At 36.7% G+C, this 23,762-nt stretch overlaps 1 protein-coding gene across 1 annotated transcript in view; it reads left to right on the top strand.

Annotated features, from left to right (window-relative positions):
* Positions 1–23,762, top strand: part of Pez (protein tyrosine phosphatase non-receptor pez) — a 297,962-nt gene that overhangs the window by 193,898 nt on the left and 80,302 nt on the right. Inside the window, exons 16-17 of the mRNA XM_090370791.1 lie at positions 3,892–4,584; positions 19,156–19,186. Of these exons, the coding sequence (XP_090226917.1) occupies positions 3,892–4,584; positions 19,156–19,186 (724 nt within the window). The remainder of the gene's footprint in view (positions 1–3,891; positions 4,585–19,155; positions 19,187–23,762) is intronic.

The raw sequence follows: 23,762 nt of genomic DNA, 5'->3' as shown, positions 1-23,762 counted from the left end.
CAGGCATTTGGAGGGAATGGTGTGATTTTTTTTTTTTTTGGCTGATGCTGCATAAGCTCATACATTGCTTTCTTGCATCACATGCCACTACTACTACTACATCAAAAGATATATGCATTTTGTAAATTCCTTGTTTTTATACAATATCAGCTTACCTGGTTGTAATTATTACACACAATATATGATACTTAGACATGTTTCCCACTCATTGATGTCTTTTTATACTCCAGGTTGCTTTCCCATTTAAAGAACCAACAGTAGTCCCCCATCATGGCAGAGTCCCAGCAACCTTGGTATCATTTTTCCATTGCAGATACGTCCTGGTGGAAGCGCTCTCCTTGTTCATCACTGATATCTACTAAGAAAACTTAGCAGATGGGAATGAAGGAAATGCATTTTCAATGACATTCGGCACCCCATGTTCTTGTAACGTTTCAGCAAGTTTGTCACCAGTTGCTCGTAGTTCTCTTCTTTTCTCTTTCCAAGGAATCCATGTACAACAGCCTTGAAAGATCTCCATGCAGCCAATTCAACATTTTTCAAGGTTTCTTTGAAATTCTTCATCTTTTAGGAGCTTTCTAATTTGAGGACCTATGAAAATTCCTTCCGTCAACTTTGCACAAGATAAATAATAATAATTATAATTACCCACATGGTGCAAGGAAGCCTGAGGCTTATGCCTCAGGCTTCCTTGCACCAGCCAAAAAAAAATTCCCGAGTTACGAAGAATGATGATATCCAGCTCAGGACCCTGGGTTTGCTAAGCCGATACTCACCAGATGTGAGTCCCTGGGGACAATTTTGGAAACATTTAACATTTTCAGTAAATATGCACATCCTCTGCTTTCTTTATCCAGTGCCTTAGTGAAATTCTTAATCATTCCAAACTTTATGTGTAAAGGGGGAAGAAAAACCTTTTGTGGATCAACCAATGGAACATGCTTTACATTGCTTTTGCCTGGAATATTCATCTCTCTTGTCCCAGTGTTGTACGACGTAGTATTTGGCTATTGCACGACTATCTCACAAACACAGGAAACAACAGTATTTAGTGAAACCACCTTGCAACCCAACAAGCAGTCCAATCACTTTGAGATCACCACAAATATTCCAACCATAGTCATATATAGCAGCAAGAATCTGGGACATACTGTCGTAAGTTTCTTTCAGGCCAACAGCATGAACAAGAGGAATTGATGGTAAAGTATTTCAAACTTAGCTTTGACGCATCAATGAACAAATGCCATTCAGCGGTATTGTGATCAATGTTCAGTTCATGCATAAGACCAATGATGTCTTTGCAGACACACATGTTGTTTTCCATTGCAAAATATCTTGAAACTCCTCGTTTCACTTACGGTATATTGTAATGTTTGTACCTTTGGCGAGTAAGTTCCACTGTTGTAGTCTGGATCCGAGTAATTCAGTCTTCTCTTTGGGTAAGCCCAAGTCGCTTAATTCTTCTTGTTAAATGTAGTGTGGGGCCTTTTCTTTTTCTGGCTCGTAGTCCAAATCATTTGAAGTGCTTGGTTCCGCAACATCTGGTAAAACAATTTCTTTTGTACCTTCATCACTACTTCCATTACCCCAAGATTTTGGTGGCACAGGTACTGGCAGTTCCTTACTGTGTGGCACTGGCCTAATTGCTGATGGGATAATTGGATATTGATGCAGTGCTTACTCTTTTTGGAAATACCTTTTATTTTTTTTTCATGCAGAAATAGCAGTCATCGAAATGATTCTTGGGCTCATGCCACACCATAGGGACGACAAAAGGTAATGTTCTCAGCTTGTCGTATAACCACAGCCTTAAGTTTGTTGTACAAGTAATAAAACAGATATGTGGATCCCAATTTTTTTCGTGATCACTGATCTTGCAGCCGAAGTACAATGAATATGCAACTTTTGTGATGTTGTATATTTTCTTCCTCTGAGTTTTTTGGGTTAAGTGTCCACAAACATAGCAGAAGTTGTATGGGTGATTGACACAAGTTCTGTGCTTTGCCTTCTCCATTTTAACAATGCATTAACCTAAAAACAGTAAAAGCAATTGGTAAATTTGAACAGAAAGTGAATTCTTGTAGCATAGTTTATCATACACTATATATTGAACAGTTGAATGATGTAATAAAATTAATAAAAATACTGACTTGTACAAAATCAAATTATACTATATTGTAAGAACAGTAATGATGTATTTGCTTAACTTTTAGCCCAATAAACAAAACCAACCAAAAGTTAATAAGTTTAAAAATTGTATTTCAAACAGTAATGATATCTTTGTACAGAATCCAATTATCTATCTATATCTTAAAAAACTGAGACATGATAGGAAATTTTTATGATTGATTTTAAATTCTATACATGAAACTTGACCAGAAACAACCATTGATTTGCTGCAGGTAAAAATCATATTGGGTAGTGTTATTGATCAAATTCTGTTGGGAATTCCCAGTTCCTAAATGGCACCATCTGTTGGCATTATTTTGAAACTCTCAGTTTTCAAGGTTGGGGCATCCTTGCTGTAATGCACCAAAGTACAGGTGAAATTTGTAATCCAATTTTTGAGTGCAGAAGAAATAAAACCTGCTGAAATTTATTACAGAATATTGGCTTAGTATGAAGCATGCATGAGTCAACAGCAAGTCTACGAATGGATGAATAAGCTTAAGAATGGTATTGAAAGTGTTCAGATTCTCCTTGACTAATGTATTAATTTATGACACCAAAAATCATAGCAGCGGTGGAAGAACTTATATAAGGAAACCCTTGAATTACTATTGAAGAAGTTGCCATGGTGTACATGATTAGTGTTGGTTCAATACATACTGTCTAGTGCTGAACCAATGCTAATCTTAGCAAGAAGTTGTTCCTATTCAAAGTATGCTAAATGTGTTTAATACCAGAACTAAACATTTGATGTGACAATGTTATGGTGCACTGTTACATACCAGAAAGCAAACAGTTCAGAGTGGTGTCATACAGGCTCACCTCAAGTGAAAAGAGTATATGTCCAAGTATCAGCCACTGAATTCTGGAATCATAAAGGAATGATTATGTAATGTTATCTGCAGAGAAAAACAGGAATACATACCTAAACAGTTCCTTTTTAATAATCCAGATCAGTCAATAAGAACTTTATAAAATTTCTTAGAATTTCAGTGATAATTGAATGTTATACAAAAATGTTAATATGAAGTTTCAAAAGCTTAATCAAATTTTAGAGGAATATTTTTACAAGAATACTTACTGTAATTATTGTTACAGTCATGTTGGAATAGAAGTGGATAGAAAAAATCGTGCAAAATGATTGTTGTTTGCTCCAATTTGTCCCTGTATTGTAAATATTAAAGAAATAAGTTGGGTTCACACAAGCTGCTTTAACTTTCTCATAGACTGCCAAATCATTAAATTAACTAGACTTAGACAGTTTGAAATTAAACAAGGTTACATCATTTTGTCTTTAAGTCGGGATGCTGTAAAGCTACATTAATTAGCATAATAATTATCATATACAAAGCATAATTTTGTGTTTGCCCAAACAATTAGATGAATTAATAGCAAGACATACATATATATATAGATCAAAAAATATATAAAGTATTTATAGATAGAGAAGTGAGAAAAGTAGGCAAGAAAATATATAGCTATGGCATGTCTCTATAAAAAGTTTCACAACATTGTTACACTTAGCAAAACAAAATTTGAATTTGTGTGTTCAAATTTTATTTTGCTAAGTCTAAATTTAATATATAGTCTTATTTCAGTGTATGTGTGTAATGTTTTATTTCATAGAGTTTATGCACTGTATTAAAACTTTTGAAAAGTTATATATTAGGAGTTTTAAAGATCTTTTGTTACTAATATTGAACACTTATTTCTTTATTATAGCCAAAAGTCTCTACTAGTAGTCCAGATCTTATTTCCCGAAGAAACACAGTTGGAATGCCGCAATCTCAAATTTTAGAACACAGATATTTACAAGAAAACATGGTGACTAATTCAGTAGCACATCAGTCATTATCAAACTGTACATCTCCTGGAGTAGAAAGTCCAGAAAATACAAGTGTTCATAATCCTAGTCCAGCAGATAATTCAGTCAGAGGCCATGGAAATAATTTAACTAATCACACTGTAATAAGTTCACATATTTTATCTGCACATAGTGAACCAAGTGCACATATTTATTGTAATGCTGATGTTCCTCTTCAGATGTCAGTGGTTGAGAGTACTGTGCATCATTGCAGTGAGCCTCCCGTTCCACCTCAAAGAACAGAATCATATAATACCAATTATGAGCTTATGGGTACAGGTAACATACAACCAGTGAATGCATCTGTAATTGCAGTAACACATCCTCCTATGTGGAGACCTAGAGCTGCTACAGATAGTCAGGTTTTATCAAATTATAGTACTGTTCCCCTTAAAATAGGTGAACATCCAAATACTTCTGAAGTGTCATCTCAACAGAATGTGGCTCAGTCAATGGGGCCAATGATGATTGCAGCTATGAATGGTCTGACCCTCTCTAGGCCTGATGTAATAGTTAATCAGGAAGAAAGAAGAACACCCAAAGATACAAGGGTAATATATGTTACTTCCTTTTCTGTTGTATTGTATCCAAAAAATTGCTTTATTTTTCCTTAGCTTTATTGTATATATACAAAAATGTAAATCTGTTACTTCAAAATTTTTAATTAATTTATAGTTTAAGTTAATGCTTAAATCAACTTCTCTAAACAAATACTGCATTGCTAAGGAATATAATCATGCTAAAACTTGCTAGCACAGTTGTTTGGGTTATTAAAATTGCATATAATTATACAATTAGATCTTATCTGTTTATACATTTATAGAGATGTAAAAAACTGAGGTTTACCTCTTTAGGTTTTACAGATATCATCATTATACATAAATAAATCTATAAGCAAAACTTATAGATTTACTTATTTAGATAGTAAACTGATATCCATCCAGCAGTTTAAAATGCTCACCCAGATTCACCTTCAAAGGTATGAAACAACCAAAGAGATTAGATCAAAAATAAATATTACTCCTCGAACTTTTATTTCTACTTTGGTATAAACAAGTTGCACAAGCAAAAAATAAACCACTTTGGATTTTTTTTTTTTTTTTTTTTGATGAGACCCCTAATCATGAATGGTATTAGAATCAGTAGTACTTAGTACCATGGATAGGATGAATGTTGAGAAGGCAGAAGATATTGTTTGCATTAGACCTGAATTTCTGCAATGCAGATTGCAATTTTCAGGAAGTACATGTGAAGAAAGGTTGTTTCAGAGAATAAAGTAAAGGATGAACGAGGAAAAACTGGAAGTATACCTTTTCTATAAATACTTTATAGAAAAGTCATACTTTTCTACAAAGAAAATATTGTATAAAAGATATGCTGTAAAAACTTGATGTCTTTGAGAGGGAAAGAGAGAGCAAGCAGTGAGACTTTGTTAGAGATGACTCATTAATTAACCTGACTGTCCTCTTTTGAATAGAATCTACATGCTTGAGAGAGGTTTTGGGGATTTCACTCCAGACATAGGAACAATATTATATGGTAGAGAAGATTTGAGATTTTTACAGGGTGAGTAGTTTTTTATATAAAAAGTAACACTGAAAGCAAATATATAATTTGTGGGGTTGGAAGAATTTTAAAAAATTGAGTAAAAGATTTTAAGCCAGAGAAATGTCAGGTTACAAATTCTCTGAAAGGAACATTGGACAGACATGCATATGCATTTTGAAGTTAAAAGAATTGTAGAGCAAATAAATAGTTAAATAGAGCAAATAAATAGTATTCACCATATACTGTAAAGATGCACTGGCAAAAAAAAAAAAAAAAAAAAGTAGATAAGAAAATACAAATTATGTTTCCCTCCTCACACAGGTAACTATCCAGTTGACCTTTGAATTTATTCAAACTGTCTCAGCCTCAACTACCTGAGAGGGCAGCCGGTTCCAGCAATCAACGACTCACTGGATGAAAGAAAAATGCATTTAAATCTTTGTAGTATTTTAATGCAAAGTCAGAAGCAGCCTTTTGCAAGTCAGATTTATTAATTAATGCAAGTGAAGTTCCAAATAGAAAATCAAAATCTGAAGAAATAGTATTCAATAACTTTTCTAACTTTTCCTAACTAAAATAGTATTCAGTTTTTCAAATCTAGTCATTCATAAAAACATGCAAAACATATTTAATTTCAATACAAAATTGTTGTTCAGCAGATAAATTGAAATCGTCCGAAGATTTGTGAAGTGTCATTCTATTTTGATTTTTTTTCTTCTTCTTTTTTAATCTAGAAATGTAGCTGGTATATCCATTTTTTCTGCTATGGTAGCAGCATATCCGAAAACATCTTGAAATTCACTTTCCTGTATTTCTTGGAGATTTTTTTATCAATCCGCTTATTAACCCTGGGTATAACCTCCATGCACAAGCACACTGTGGGTGACCATCCAGGTGTGAACCAACCTAAGCAAGGGTCGAGGTGTTGGCACCCACACCACACGGAGGAATGCCACCCCTCTGTGTTACCAGGCAATACTAGGTGGTAGATGACTCTCATCAGCCGGTGCAATACCACCACTGTGCTTATTGTAGGCTTGAAGTGATGGAACCCATGTTTAGTGTCCAGAGCTAAGTTCCAGTCAACCCTTCCCCATCTCTTCCATCATGCAGTATGACTGATGACTTTTGAGGTAATGGTGAACATCAAGGCGAGATCCAATCTTCCTTACATTTTGAGGGTAAAGCTCTAAAACGGTGTTCGCAGGCCGGCCGATAGTTAGTACACCAGACCGAACCTAATGGTAACTCTTTAGGAGGCTTCCGGATCAGCTAGTGTATAATCTTGCTATCTCTACTCTGCCAGATGGTGACTGGAGGGAGTCCGAGTAGTGTGTATGCGGGGAGCATTGTCAAGGCCACGTTATGTCAAGGATCTGGGTATATTCTTCCCATGTGTACGCCATATCCAAACATTTCATTCTTCATACAGCTGACCCCCCCCACACACACACACTTTTCCTTGCTATTGAATATACCATGAATTGTCAAACTAATAGAGTAAGCTTATCTGCGAAAAGATCTAAACACCTCCCAGACACTTCCTAGTTCATTTCACAAAAATATACGTGGTCTCAATTCTAATCTCAACGGTGCCATTTCCAATTGCAGTCTACCAAACCCCATGTACTTTTTCTGACAGAATCTCAGTTATCGGTTGATTTAACTACTGCTCATCTCAGTTGCCCAAATTATTCGCTTTATGATTCCTTTCGCCTCAAAGGTGGTACTTGTGCATATGTCTGTTCTGATATTCCCTGTCAGAGACTTGGTAATTTGGAATCTCCTCTCTTCGATCTTCTCTGGCTTAAAATCTCTCTACCTCATTCTGTCAAATTCATCTGTTGTCTCTACCATTCTCCCAACTCCACCAATCACTTGGAGCTCTTTGACTTCCTCTCTTTGCAACTTGAATATCTCCAGTCCAACTTTCCTAACAGTGAGGTAATTTTCCTTGGTGATTTTAATGTTCACAGCTCCAAATGGCTTCTGTTTTCTAGTCACACCGACCCAGCTGGTCAAGAAGCTGAGGCTTTTGCGATTACTAATGACCTTGCACAAATTGTTCACATACCTACAAGAATACCGGACAATTCTAACCATACAGCCAACATGCTTGATCTTTTTCTCACAAACAACCCTTCTAAATGCACGATCAAAGTGAGTGGTCCTTTAGGCACCTCAGACAACTTATTGATTGTCTCTTCTCCAATAGAGCCTTTATCTCATGGCTATTCCTAACCTCGTGTTGTTTGGCATTACAAGAATGCAAAATGGGATAACCTGCGAGATTTATTTTCTGCTTTTCCTTGGTTGGATTACTGTTTCAAAACTTCTGATGTCAAGATTTGCTCAGATCATGTCAGTGAAATTATTCTTGTAGGAATGGAATCCTTTTTCATACTCCATTTTAAAATCTCATCCTTTATCTAAACCTTGGTTTTCCAATAAATGTGCTAAGACGTTTCAAGAGAAGAATGTTGCATATCGTAATTGGCTTGTTTCTGATTTCTGACGGAACAATCAGAAACTTTTCTGCCTACTCCAAAGCTCATAACAATTGTAAAGCAGTTATTAATGAGTCCAAACTAGAGTTTGAACAGGCTAAGAGTAGAAAACTTGCTTCTTGCCCTAATGGTAGCCGAGCATTCTGGTCTCTAGCCAAAGCTATTGGCCACAACCTTTGGCCATCTATGCTCCCACCTCTGTCAAAACCAGTTGGTTCTGTTATCACTTCAGCCAAGGATAAAGCTGACCTGCTAGCATTCCATTTTTCTTCCATCTCATGTATTAATGATCTTGGTAAAACACCTCCCACCATTCCCAACACATTCCATTCAATGCCTCCTATGGTCTTCCTTCAAAAGGATGTCAGAAGGATTTTGACGAATCTTGATGCTAAGAAAGCTCAAGGTCCTGATGGTATTTCTCCACTTGTTCTCAAAACCTGTGCTCCTTAACTTATGCCTGTTCTTTGGCGTCTTTTTTTGCTTTCTTATTCCAAAGATGTTTTTTCTTCGGCTTGGAAATTTTGTCATATCCAGCCAGTTCCTAAAAAGGTGACAAACCATTGCAATTACTTCTACTCTTTCTAAATCGTATCCCTGCCCTCTTAAATTTTTAATGTAAGTCCATCCTTTTCTGATTTGATAAAAATTTCTGTCACCAACTCAGTGGCAGTCTTTTCTTTACTTTCTGTAAAATCAATGAAACTCTTCTATTGATATTTTTCCATCAATAATTTGCACATATCTAATTACTAATTCTGATTTATCTAATTCATGATAAATCGGGTGTGCAATCAATTGAAAAGAAGTACTCAGCTTATTTAATTTTTGAAATAATACTGGCCAAAATTTCATATCTGGTTATTTCTTGCATTAAGAGATTCTTACCTATAATTTATAAATTAAGTTTTAAAGATTTTTTTTTATTTTAATTAAATTTGGAGCACAACTAAATAAATAATTTTATTTATTGTAGACATGTACACTGGAATTCTAGAACAGCATTTTTAAAAATTGTTTCATTTAGGCATATGCACAAATTAAAATAAATTTTAGTATATAAACACAGAGATATTTTATTAACTACCTTTACTATTTTACTCGTATATGTAGTGCTCGAATTAGGAAAATTTAACAAGGGGAATGCTAAAAATTTTTTAGTAAGTTAGTATATTACACATTTTATTGCACATTCAGTATTATAATATTTTAGAAAAGTATTACAATTTACAGGTACAGGTATTATCTCATTTAAAAAAATGAGATAATAATCACTTTTTTTGTTGTTTCCAAAAAAACCATACAGTGGCATTCGTAAATACATTTCATTGCAGCTGATTGTTCATTGTGGAGCTATGTGACTGCCATGTATGATTAGAAAAAGACAAACTCAATAATACATTTTTTTAAATAGTAGTTTGCTCACAATCTGCATTTTTGCAATATAAAAAAAGTATTTTAACAAGGAAAATGTTCTGCTCAAAAAATTTACAAGAAGTGCACCCTCCCAATTTGATTACTATATCTAAAACTCATTTTGGTAATGAGGCAAAAATCTAATTCTAAAACATTTTAAATAACTAATAATTCCATATATTTTTATAACCTATAAAAATAAAATATATGGTTACAGTTCATCTAAAGGGAATTAAGTACATAAAAGAAAGGTTTGTTTATAACAATTTATTAAACTTTCTTTTTTAATGTGGAGACGAAACAACTCAATAACAAAATTTTAATTAACACTTTTCATTTCTTTCGAGAAATACTGTACGCACCAGCTGGCTAGCACTGGAAGATTAGCTAGCACTGAAGGACAAACGAAAAAGCTCAAAATGTAATGTTACAAAACAGGCCATAATTTATAGAAGGCGCCTCCGTAGCCAGGTGGGAAGGAGCAGCAGTGTGTTGCACAAGCTTCTTGATTAGACCGGGGTTCGAGCCTGTCACCACCAAATACGGAGGATGCGGAAAGGTCAGGGAATAACCACCGCATATCCCGGAGCAATATGGCCTTAGTTGCTAATGCTCCTAAAAACCAAATAACAAACAAACAAACAAACAAATAATAATTTATAGAAATTTGTAATTGGAGTTTCTCTGTTATTTTCGAAATTTGTAATAATTGTTCCTTCCTGATAGTTTTTTCCATAAGTGATTATAAATCCCAAATTTATAATTTTTTTTCACTCTCACGACACAAGAATTTCTGGAATCATATGTAGTACATACAAAGATAATTCAGTATTTCCTTTAATTATTTTTATTATAAACAAAGAACACAGGTTGACCAGAAGCTATTATCCATGTCAAGAATTCGCCTTAATCTTCTGACTGGCTATAGAAAGCAGTTGACTAGTGCGACTTCTCGGTATGTGTGATAGGTATTTGCAGATTTTAAGATCACCACTTACATTTGGGGAATGGTAATCCCTTTAACTCTTAATTTGCACTTTCTAATTGCCTAAAGGCCAGAAGTAGGTGGGAACAATGCATACAAAGTTAAGTCTCTCATAAACCGTTCGTTGTATGGAAATTTTCTTCGTTGTACAGAAACTATTTTAAATGTAAAATTACCTAAAGGAATTCAAAAAAATTCACTATAAAGAAGTTCCTTTAACAGAGGTCCGACTGTAAATGAAGCAATATTAAAATACATAACTGATCAAGAGCTCCCTTAAAATGCTGTACATGAGGCTGGAGCCCTCCCTCCCCCCACTGTAGTTTCAACTATGCTGCTACTGTATACACTATTTTGAAATAAAAGCCATCATTTTGAAATACTAGCCGTCATACATGCTCCAAGGCTGTGAATAGACACAGGGCACTATCGTTATACAATTCAATAGTTTATGTTTCTGTATTAAGATTAAAGTCAGTATTTATTCACTTTAACTGAGATACTTTTATCAAATATTATTATAATAAAAATTTTGAATTTCGGCAACCTCAGACGTTGGTGCCCCTATGCCCTGCTTACCATGTTCTGCTGGCCATTCCCAGTGGTTCAATGTACTCTCTAACCACCTCTCTCAAAATTATTGGATATATGCCATTGACACCAGAAGCCTTACTTGCCTTTAGGCTTGGAAGTTTTTCTAATAAGTAATCTTCATGAAATTTCAGTATCGCTAATTTCATGCTTTCCAGCTCACAAACAACATCAGATTGGTTTTCTAATACATACCACACACTGTACATAAGGGTCCAATCTGATTTGTCTTCTTTGTATTCACATACATGAAAAATTCTTTGGTCTGTTAACCAGTGCTTTCTCTTACTCCATCTCAGCTGTCCTAAGTTTTTCTGTAGTACACATCATCAGCCTTTTTCAGTCCACTGCAGGATGAAGGCCTCTCCAGCAACTTTCCAGTTCCTTCTTTTTTGTGCAATGGCTATCCATATACTACCCACGAACTGTTGAATTTCATCTGTCCATCTCTGCTGTTGTCTTCTAGGTTTTCTTGTAGCTTCTCTTGGTGACCTGCCCAAGTAGTAGTAGTGGCATGTGATGCAAGAAAGCAAGTGTATGAGCTTATGCAGCATCAGACAAAAAAAAATTCACACAACCATTCCCTCTAAATGTTTGTTCAGTTCCTCCTTAAATTTATTTAACCTATCAACTTCCACAACAACAGATGGAAGTTTGTTCCAGCAATTAACCACTCGCTGGCTAAAGTCAAATTTCCACACAGCTATTCTACATCAGTCTTTCCTTAATTTGAATTTATGCCCCCTTAGGTTTGTAATCTGAACAAGTGGAAGAATCCCATCGGAATTCAGCGTGCTCAACCCATTCAAGGCTTTATACACCTCATTCCGATCACCGTGCAGTTGCCTAGTCTCCAGCCATTGCCATTCGCAGAACTAAAGCCTCTCTTGGTAAGAGGATCCCTTCATTCCCCTCACCAATCTTGTTGACCTTCTCTGTTCACGCTCAAGCTAATCTACATCCTTCCTAAAATGAGGCCTCCAGACCAGTATGCAGTACTCAAGGCATGGCCTGACTATTGTCTTATACAGCGGGACAATTGCCTCCTTTTCCCTGCTAGCAAAATTCCTATATATCATTAACAAAACCCCATGACCTGCTCTGGCAGCCTGTCTGCATTTCTTAGAAAACTTCATATCTGACTGCGCCGACCAGGCTAGCCAGGTAGGTAAACTGCCTGCCTGGCAATCCAAAGGTCTTTGGTTCGAATCCCGCCTCGGGCTTGGATCAGACTATGGCAAAAAAAACTTGGGAGGTGCATTATGGCCACAGAAGCCAATGCGCCAACAACTAACTAAAACAACAACACATCTGACTGCACAATTACTCCCATGTCTTTTTCATTTTCTACCACCTTAAGTGTAGTACCACACAGTTGGTACATTTCTCTGGGGTTACTTCTACCCATATGCAATACTTTGCATGTGAAGGTTAAACTTCATTTGCCACTTCTCAGCCCATCTGCCCAAATTTTCTAGATCCTGTTGCAGTAGCACACTGCCATTACTGTCATTAACAACCCTGCCAACCTTTGTATCATCTGCAAACTTCGACACTAAACCTGATATACCTTCATCAATATCATTGATAAATATACAAAACAACAGTGGACCCAACACTGAACCCTGTGGGACTCCACTAATAACATTAGTCCACAAAGAGCAGCACCCATTAATTACCACCCTCTGTCTTCTCCCACTTAACCATCCTTTTATCCATTGTAGCAATTTACCCTTAATACCATTCTGCTCCAATTTGTACAGTAGTCTTCCATGCGCAACAGTGTCTACAGCTTTCCTGAAATCCAAGTATATGATATCAAAATTATTTTTTGCATCCAGTTCCTTTGTAACCACATCATAATAACCAATCATATTTGTCAGACAAGACTTTCCCTTAACAAACCCATGCTGTGTCTGAATTATTGCTGCAGTCTTGTTTAGATGATCCTGCAATGCATCTTTAACCAGTAACTCCATTATTTTACCCAGAACAGAAGTTAAACTAATTGGTCTGTAATTACTCATGTCACCCTTCGATCCTCCTTTGTGAATTGGGGATACATTGGCACATCTCCAGTCTGTGGGGACCTTCCCTGAGTCCAAGGATGCTCTCATAATTATGGCTAAGGGTTTGCTTAGTTGCTTTGCCACCTCCTTTAATATAACTGGATAGATCCCATCCACCCCAGGTTCCTTTCTTATGTTTAACTTCAACAATTTCTCCTCCACTTTGCTCTCAGTTATTGCAAAATCATTAAGCACCCTGCTACAATTTGATAAAGTCCATTTCATTTCTTTAGTTTTGATAAGAATGTCCTTTACTTGCGTTTGCTGCCTAATCCACAAGTTTCTCTTCTTATCCAACAGTCTGATTCCTAATATAATTCTTTCCATTCTTCACTGTGTTGTTTTCAACTTCTCCTCCATTCTTTTGGCAAGTGTCCATACTTCCATACGTCATGGTGGGGAGTATACACCCAGGCATTAAAGATCAACTTGTAGCTGTTGTTGGCTTCAGTACACAGTGACTTCATCACTGTGTAATGTAACTTTCCCATGCCATCTTTTTCTGCTCCTCGTCTAGTCCCGTCCAGGGTTCAGTAGAAGTTATACTCTTTTTTTATGAATCAAGATTCACTAGCTGGTTCTGCTGGATCCCAAGCCACATCAGGATCAGAGGTAATGATCTGGCAGATGCTGCAACTAGATCATTACGATCTCAGAACATTTGTTGTCTGTCAGTCCCCTCTACAGACTATAGGCATATGATACACTCCAAATTATTCTCCCAGTGTCAACAATCTTTACATGAGGAGATTACAAATAAATTCTATCAGATAAAGCCTGTAATCCAACACTTGCAGTCTAGTCTGCATCCGAACTGTAGAGAGGAAGTTGCCCACCTCTGCATAGGACACAGTCATCTTATACACTCGTTCATGCTGGAGTCAGATGACTCTCCTATGTGTGAGAATTGTGAAAATGTTTGAAACATTCGTCATATTTTAACCACGTGTCCATGTTATAGGCACAAATGTGTTTTAATATTTTGCCACTTTTAGTCACCCGAATGAGCCTTATGCACTAAGATTTTATCCGACGATGATGTGTCAGCCATTTTCAATTATTTAGTCCTTAAACATTTTTAGTCTTATTTAAAAAATATATATCTTTAATATCACTGATATTCCTTTATCGTTATACCTTTTGCCATAATGACCTAATTTTTTAGGTCACTGAAATATTTTAATCGTATTCTTTTCCATGACCTGGTTTTGGTGCATTATAGCATTAGTTACTAATGCACCAATAAAAACCTAAACTTTTTTTCTGCTCTATTAGACTGGCCAGCTCCATATTCATCCATCTTAGAATCCTATTCACGATATGTTTCCTTAATGGTATATGTCAGTGGTTCACCAACTTCTGAGATCTACAGACCCCATAAAAGATCAAAAGGTTTGCAGACCTTTACGGCAAAAAGTTTGCAGTATATGCATATGTTTCTGTGTGTGTATATGTATGAACACTGGGTTTTCTGAAAAGAAAATTCAAAGTTTTATGTTTAAAACAACTTATTTTTACATAAATATAAAATAACTTTATTTATCATCAGTTTGCTATGCATAGAATGAATAATTTGACCAGTTCCAGAGGATCTATTTTGCGGACTCCCTGGAAATGGTATATGAACCTCCAGGGTTCTGTGGACCCCAGTTTGAGAAATGCTGGTTTATGTGCCTTCATGGATTCTGTAATTATTGCTTTAAAGGTACTGTGTAATTCTAACTTGCCCTTCCTTGCAATTCACCTAATTCATAGATGCCATGTAGCATCTTAAACTGTCGTAGTCCCCTTTACTGAAATCAAAACCTGTGCCTTTATGCCAATGGTTCCTGTACTGTAAGCCCTATGATATAATCTTTCGAAGATTATATCACAGAGCATCATCTGAATGCAAAAATAAAGAGAGCAACATCTGAATGTAAAAATATCAAGAATGCAAAGGCATCATAACACAAAAAATGAACTTATCATTCTTCATCCAAGAGTTACAATATAGTTGGACAATGAACTTCTCCAAGCAGTGTAGACAGGCAGAAAGGAAGGCCCATCCATTATGGTATCCTATCAAAGATTTAGGCTCAGTGCACATGAGTAGCAATGGACATGGCATCCTTTGATGCTCGATTTGAAAATACTGAGATTTAAATGAAGAAGTGCACACCTGCAGGAGGTGACTACTCACATTTTTCCCACTACGTCACCAAAATGTGAATTGTAGTAATTAGCATTAGCATATGATGCAAGAAAGCAAGCTTATGCAGCATCAGCCAAAAAAAAAAACACTTCCATTTCACCCCTCCGTTCGTTCGAAATACCTGTACAGCTGAGCCTTACATTTATTTAGGCTATCAACTTCCACAGCAAGGGATGAAAGTCTGTTCCACCAACCAACTACCCGCTGGCTAAAGGCAAATTTCTGCACATCTGTCCTACATCTGTCGTTCCTCAATCTGGATTTATGCCCTCTCAGGTGATTATTCTGAGCAAGAGGAAGAATCCCATTGGCATTGAGCATACTCAAACCATTCAAGGCTTTATACACCTCTATCAGATCACCTCACCAGTGCCTAGTCTCCAGACGCTGTAATTTGCAAAACTTAAGCCTTTCTTCGTAACAGCAACCCTTTGTTCCATTCACTAATCTTGTTGCCCTTCTCTGTACTCGTTCCAGCAGCTCTACATCCTTCTTGAAATGAGGCCTCCGGACCTGTATACAGTACAGGTCCATTGCCTCATAAAGGGAATAATCACCTCCTAATCCCTGCTAGAAAAATTCTTGTATATCATTGACAAGACACCATGAGCTACTCTTGCAGCCCGTCTGCACTGCTCAGAGAATTTCATATCTGCCTGCACAATTACTCTCAGGTCCATTTCATTCTCTACCACTGCCAGTGTAGTACCACAGAGTTGATACGTTGCTCTGGGGTTGCTGTTTCCCATATGCAGTACTTTACATTTGTCAATGTTAAACTTCATTTGCCACCTCTCAGCCCATCTGCTCCAGATCCTGTTGCAGCAGCATAGCGTTACTAGTGTCCTTAACAACCCTGCCAACCTTTGTATCGTCTGCAAACTTGGACATTAAGCTTGATATACCATCATCAATATCATTTATAAATACAGAAAACAACAATCAACTCAATACTGAACCCCAAGGAACTCCACTAATAACATTAGTCCATGATGAGCAGTGTCCATTGATTACCACTCTGTCTTCTTCCCCTCAACCATCCCTTTATCAATAGCAGCAATTTGCCTCCAATGCCACACTGCTCCAATTTGTGCAGCAGTCTTCCATGTGAACATTATCAAAATCCTTTCTAAGGTCCAAATATATAATAACAAAGTTATTCCCTGCATCCAGTTATTTTGTGACTGCATCATAGTATCCAATCAAATTGGTCAGGCAAGACTTTCCCTTAACAAAACCATGCTGTGTCCGAGCTAAAACTGAAGTCTTGTCTAGATGATCCTGCAGTGCTTCTTTAACCAGTGCCTCCATTAATTTTCCTGGAACAGAAGTTAAACCCACAGGTCTATAATTACATGTGTCTATAATTACATGTGACAATTACATGTGTCAGCCTTTGATCCTCCTTTGGGAATTGGGGTCACATTTGCACATCTCCAGTCTATGGCTACCTCCCCTGAGTCCAAGGAAGCTCTCATAATTATGGCTAAGGGTTTGCTTACTTCCTTTGCTGCCTCCTTTAATATAACTGGATAGATCTCATCCACCCCAGGTGCCTTTCTTGTGTTTATCTTCAACAATTTCTCCTCCACTTTACTCTCAGTTATTACAAGATTATCTAGCTTACTGCCAGAGTTGAATACACCTCTGGCATTCCCCTCGCTGAATAACTCCTCATGTGTGAATGTCGATGAAAAATATTCATTTAGTTTGTTAGCTACGTGAGCAGGATCATCAACAGTTGAACCATCGATATCAAGTGGACCAATCTGATTCATCCCCTTCCTTCTAGAGTTTACATAAGTAAAGAACTCTTTGCTGATTTTCTTTGCATCCCTTGCCAAAGATTTCTCGTAATCTGCCTTCGCCTACCTAACCTCCTTTGTAACTTGGTTACAGATCAACTTATATCTATCATAGGCTTCTGTGTCACGTTTTAATTTATATGTATCCCATGCATTTTTCTTCTCTGCCATATGTCCCATTAGTTCATCTGATATCCATTTAGGCCTGAACCATGAACAATATTTGTTAGTTGGTATGTAAAGCCTAGTAGCTTCCAAGATAAGTTCTTTGAATGCTTCCCATTTTGAATTTGCTGTTGGTAACATCATCAGTTGGTCCCACTGTATAAAATTTAAATACTGTCTCAGACCATTGTAGTCGCCTTTACGAAAGCAAAAACCCTTCCCTTTACCCCTGATGGTAGTTACCTCTTTGAGTAAATCCCACTTCAGCACACTGTGATCACTGCCACCTAGTGGTTCCTTTATCTGCAGATTCTTAATGCATGAAGAATCACTACTGATAATCAGATCAAGAGTATTACTCCCTCTAGTTGCCTCCCGAACATGCTGATGTACAAAACAGTCATCCAATAAATCCACAAAAACCTAGCTAGTGTGTGAGTTAGTATTCTAACATTCAAAGACTGAATAGTTGTTACCTCACTCGTGGATCTCTCATTGTGATGACTCTCGAAATCATCATTATTCATTTGCAACACATCACTGAACAATTGCATAGGTTGACATGACTTATCACCTTGCAAATGCATGCTCACACAGTGGCATACCGAAGCAGGTGGCATTCCAGATGTCTTTCCTTTATTATTGATGTCACCAGTCTCTTCACTGATTCAACCTGAATAGTGTTTGACTGCTCCAAGTGCAAGATAATGTGTCTTCTGACTCCAACATTCCTGAAGCCCATTCAATAGCTGCTGGCATGGTTGAAGGAGTTACCATTGTCGAATGATCACCCTAGTTCAGTGATGTTTTCTTCCAGAGTTGAAACTCTCATACTAATCAGCAGTCTGTGCTTCATGTTAAAGTGAACCAAGTCTAGGCTTTGAACTTTAAGAATGCTACTACTACCACCTACTCACATTTTGCCCACTGCATCACTGCCAGTGATGCAGTAGTTATGCTACATCACCTCCCACCCATGTGCACTTCTTCATTTAAACTTCAGTATTTTCAAATTGAGCAGCGCCGACCGGGCTGGCCAGGTAGGTAAACCAACCCAAAGGTGTAAAGTGTGTTCGTGTCAAACGGCACCAGGGGTTTCCCCCATCTCCGTGTGGTTTTCTTTGTGAATGTAACAGATCACTGTTAAGGCCAGAGATTTAAAAGTGTATGGGATTTGGAAGTATTGTGTTGTGTATCGTTGTTCCTCTGGCCATTTAGCCGCTAGACCCCTGCTGGGGCCCAACGTTGCCCACACTCAGCCCCATGGAGGCAGACCAGGTACACCCAGCATAATTATTTACTCTGGCAGGCCCTGCCACCTAATTTCCTGAGATTTCAGTGGCTAGGGCCTAAAAAAAAAATATATATATATATATATATATAATATAAAAAAAAAATAGTAATAATAAATAAAATAAATAAAAATAATAATAATAACGCGATTTTAAGGGGTGGTTCGCTAATGAGGTTAAGTTTCGGAATTGATGCACGATTTGGCTGTTATAACTTGGAAGTTTAAGTTTTTGTCGTGTGGGGCGTACACTGTGATGTATATAGAGAGAGAGAGAGAGTCAAAGGTCGCAGGTTCGATTTCCACCTCAGGCTTGGATCACAGTAAAATGCAAAAACTTTGGGAGGTGCAATATGGCCATAGAAGCTGATGCACCAACAACTAACAAAAAAAAAAAAAAAAAAAAATCAAGCATCAAAGGATGCCATGTCCATTGCCGCTCGTGTGCACTGAGCCTAAATCATCAATCTGATACCATGGGCCTTGGTCCCCCACCGCCAGGCATGAGTGGTGGGCCAGTTCACTAGTTAGAAGTTGTAAGTGCACACAAGCATCCATCTACTGCTAAGAAATGGCAGCCAAGTATTTTGACATAGAGATATTTATTAATGAGATTAGGAATCCAGAGATTTGGACAAACATAAAAAACAGCAGTATGAATTAAGTTTGCAAAGTGTTCACCAAAAACTTTAATGAAAAATCTCTGGAAGAAAGAAATGCTACTGGTAAGTAATTTTATATTTTACATGTATATTTTTAATTTTTCATACAATTTTACATTTTTAATTTCACATACAATTTTTCATTTAAAATTATATATTTTTGATTGTATACTTTTTTATAATTTCTAAATTTCTTACGATTTATCGTGAAAAAAATTGTCCTTTAACGATGTATTAAATAAGGCGATCTTGCCATGGTACTTTACATGTATCACAAAAATAATCAGCCTATCTATTTCTATTTTGATTTGAAATATTTTGGAGAAAACTAAATCAGGAAAACCTGCTAGTTCCAGGCAGCAGTATGTTAATGCCTGCCAGCTGGCTTTCTTGCAGCAATCCCAGGGAATCAGTAAACTCAATCAAGCCTTGATGTCGTTGTCAGTGTTATTCCTGAGGAAACAACTTTTGCTGCTGAAGTAGAAGGAAGCCCTAGTCAGTGCCCCTTTGGCCAATGAACCACCTACCAAATGCCAGAAGGATATAGAAAAGGCAGTAGTAGAATTTACGAAGGTGCCTATTCCTTGTCAACCTCTTCCTGAATTTGATGAGTACAAGGAATTTTTGATTCACTAATTCTGACCATAAAAAAATTCAGGGTTGACCAGAAACTTGAATGAAGGAGCGAGGTATTAAATGTAGTCAGAAGAATTAGATTGTCAGCAAGTCAACCTCATCATCCACTTCATTTTTCTCAATATAATCCACATTATCATCATCCCCCTCATCAGTATTATCTTGTATCTCCTTACCAGGTTTATCCATCGCAAAGTCTTCTCCAGCCCCATCCAGTTTGGAACTCGTACAACCCTAATGCCTAACCGACTCGCACATAACCCAGACACCGACCTCATTTCTCCTAGAAACACCACTGCATCCCTTGAAGCTAGTAGAGAATCAGCATATCTGTTTTCTTTATATTAGTTGTACTTATAAATAAAAAAATAATTTTGAAAGGGTCATTGATTTACCTGAATGTTACTGCCAACATTTCTACTGGAGGTATTGCAAGTCTCATATTTGTATCTTCTGCCTTGATTACATTACAGGGTGTTGCTATTATTCATCAAATTAGTTCAACTCTTTTGGAATTAATTGAAAAATTTTGTTTGTCATTTCTTAAATCTATAAACATAGATGAAAATGCACCTTTAGAAGGCACGTACTAACAAAAGGATGAACTCAGTATCTCCTCTTTTTCTTAAAAAATAACCTATTCACCAAATAAGCAAATAGAATGTGTTTTTTACAGTAAACTTCTTTTATTTAAACCATCACTTCCGTGACTTAACGATGACTAAGACCAGAGTTGGAACCTAAGACCGAGAGACTTTGATGCTTTGAGCAGCAGTGCATAGCACACGCTTCTTGATTAGACCGGGGTTCGAGCCCGTGCCCACCAAATATGGAGGATGCGGAAAGGTCTGGGAATGACCACCACATATTCCCGGAGCAATATGGCCTTAGTTGCTAATGCTCCTAAAAACCAAATAACAACAACAACAACAAGCCTGTATGTCCTTTCTGTACACGTTGTACTTCCCAAATTCCAATACAGGCACTCTTCGACTTACGTACTTAATCGTTTTTTTTTTTTTTTTTTTTTTTTTTTTTTTCATGCACATAAGTCCGTTTTGTACGTGACGTTTCAAGTTTACTACCCATTTACATTGCACTAACGAAAAGCCCAATAAACCAGAAAGTGCAAATTGTTTTTATTATTTTATGGTAGTGGCCTCCAGAAATCTGCTTTAGAAAAATATCACTGTGTTCAAAATTGATTCTTATAACTGAACAAAGCAACAGCTTTGTGCTTTGTACGTATCTGCGAGTTGTAAGTCATTTGTACCTAAGTAGAAGAGTGCCTGTACTGTATTTCTTATATCTGTGTGACACCACGTCTCTGATATCCCAACAATATCTGCCTTTAATGTCTTGACCAGCAACTCAACTTCATCAGATTTATTTATTAAACTTTTAGCATTGGTGTACATGCAAATACATGCACCTGTTCTTACTCTTAGTTACCCTAACACAGCCCATGTATTTACTTGTTCCCTAATGACTCCCACCAATCCTTGAAATCCCTAACACCTTGCTTTCCAGGCCGCTTTTTCATTCTAATAGAAGCATTGCAAGAATCACTTTCACCTCTGCATGCGGCTACTGTTAACCTATTAATCTGTGAATCCCCCAAGCAAGCAGTTTTCTGACCCACCTAACAGTGCCTCGATAGCATCAGCAAATACAGTAAACCCCCGCTATTCACGGGGGTTACGTTCCTGAGAAATGTCGCGAATGCCAAAAATGCGAATACTGAGTTATGGCTCCCATAGTAATAAAGGGGTTCCGTTCGAAAGTATGAAATATATAAGAAAAACTAGTCTAAAATTTTGTCTATGTATGTATTATATGTACCTTCATAATATGACTATGTAACATAAACAGTACATAGTGAAATGCAAGCATATGGCATCAAAATGAAAATAAGAAACAATTTAATATTAAATGTAATATTTATTAGAAATTTCAAACAACTCTTTCAAACCAGCGCCTTTGCTAGCAAAAAAAAAAACTTATCCTGCCAGTGCTATCACTAGTTTCGCTAAAGTGTTGATAAAGGAGTTTTGCCTTTTCACGAATGATGAGTGAACTTAACGGAATTTTATTTTGAGTTCGGTCTTCTCTCCACAGATTTAAAGCGTTTTCCATTTTTTCTAATTTAACATCATGAGTTATAGAGCAAATTTTTGAAGCAATTAGCGCGTTTTCACGGACACTACGGCGGATTTTTTCTTCCGATTTCTTGATTGATCGTACCGTTGACTCATTGATTTTATAATGTTTTGCCACTGAGGAGACACTTTCACCATTAGAAATTTTGTCTAATAACTCAATTTTATTCGCTAATGTCATCGCCTTCTTTGATCTTTTCACATTTCTCTTGTTATTTGTAGCCATATTTTTGTAGGGGTTAGAAAGAACTTGTCCACAATAAAGTCACTTTCTTCCGTTAACATTCTCGAAAAAGTCTGTTTTACACTGCAAAACAGTAGATTTACCACTTTTGTAAGCATATCAATTTATAAATTGATAAATTTATTCAATTTATAAGCATATAAATTAAAAGCAAACGACGAAAACTTCCATTACAAGCGCATAACACATACTGAACAAGGATTAGCGAAAAACATCCATTCTTGCGATTTTGTCACCCCTCTCTCCCCACCCACTGAGCACTGTTTTGACCGGGAAAGATAATTTTAGCCACGCCCATGTTTTTTTATGGCGGATAATATTCACGGTGCTTTAAAATTCACATTTTTTTAAGGTTTCATTTTATATTAAATCAGCGATCGCGAATACGCGAAACCACAAATACAGATACCGCGAATAGCGGGGGTTTACTGTATTCTTGCACCATTTCAAGAGTGCTTGAATGAAGCTAATGAAGCACCCTCTCAATGAAGTTAAGGGTAACATCATAATAAATTTTCTGAGTTGTAGTCACAGCATCCCTACTGCTCATGTTTGCACATTGCAATTATATGAAATATTCAAAATGGCCATTGTAATTTTATCCTATGGGTATCTTTAAGACACTAACAAAGGAAATCCTCGGTGCCAGACTGGACTTTCTCCTGGTCGTCTTCACCTCCTGTATCTATATGTACTCTCAAGATAGGTTGAGTCAACCTATCTTGAGATGCAAAGGCCTTTTTCCTCTAAATCCAAACAGCTCTTTAACTTTATTCTGCACTAGTCTGAAATACAGGTAATTGAAAATTGTAATACTGTCCAATGGCTAAATGTAAGATGCTACAGAAGAAAATTTCCAGTAACTAGTTAGATGCCCTTTCCTTCCTCCAGTAAGCCAGAGGCTCCTCTATCTATGTGTACACTTTACTATGCATTAGGGCCAATCTATCTTAAGATGCACTGGCCCTTTCCCTCTAGATTATTATTATCAATTTATTTTTCTGTTAAGGAGACCCCCCCCCCCCCGGGACAGCCATCAGCTAGAAGGGTGTAAGTTACATTAAGGTGTGAAGCAACCCCATGAGCAAAAGTTACAAAATCCGTGGGATGTTCACCCCGAAAGGTTGAATACAAAATTTTGAAATACAGGTGACCCCTACTTAATGCTGGTAATTTGTTCCGGAAAAACAGAGCACTAAGTGAATCAGCGCTAAGCGAGCACCATATTCCCGTAATGTAACATATGTATTTGTGCTTCACGGTCTATACCACCGTGACTCACAAATAATAAATGGTAGAGAAAAGACGCCAAATGCCAGTCAAAATATTTAATATTAAAAATCTGTACATATAAAATATTCTAAGTTACATACTTACAAATTTGTATATAATTATATGATAAGTAACTATATTATGTATCAAAATTAAACTTAAAATGCCAATTAAAATCAAGATTC

Source organism: Mastigoproctus giganteus, chromosome 3, assembly GCF_048544385.1.
Source record: "Mastigoproctus giganteus isolate SK-2022 chromosome 3, ASM4854438v1, whole genome shotgun sequence".
Classification (NCBI taxonomy): domain Eukaryota; kingdom Metazoa; phylum Arthropoda; class Arachnida; order Uropygi; family Thelyphonidae; genus Mastigoproctus; species Mastigoproctus giganteus.
This window is presented reverse-complemented; position numbering and strand designations above follow the sequence as displayed.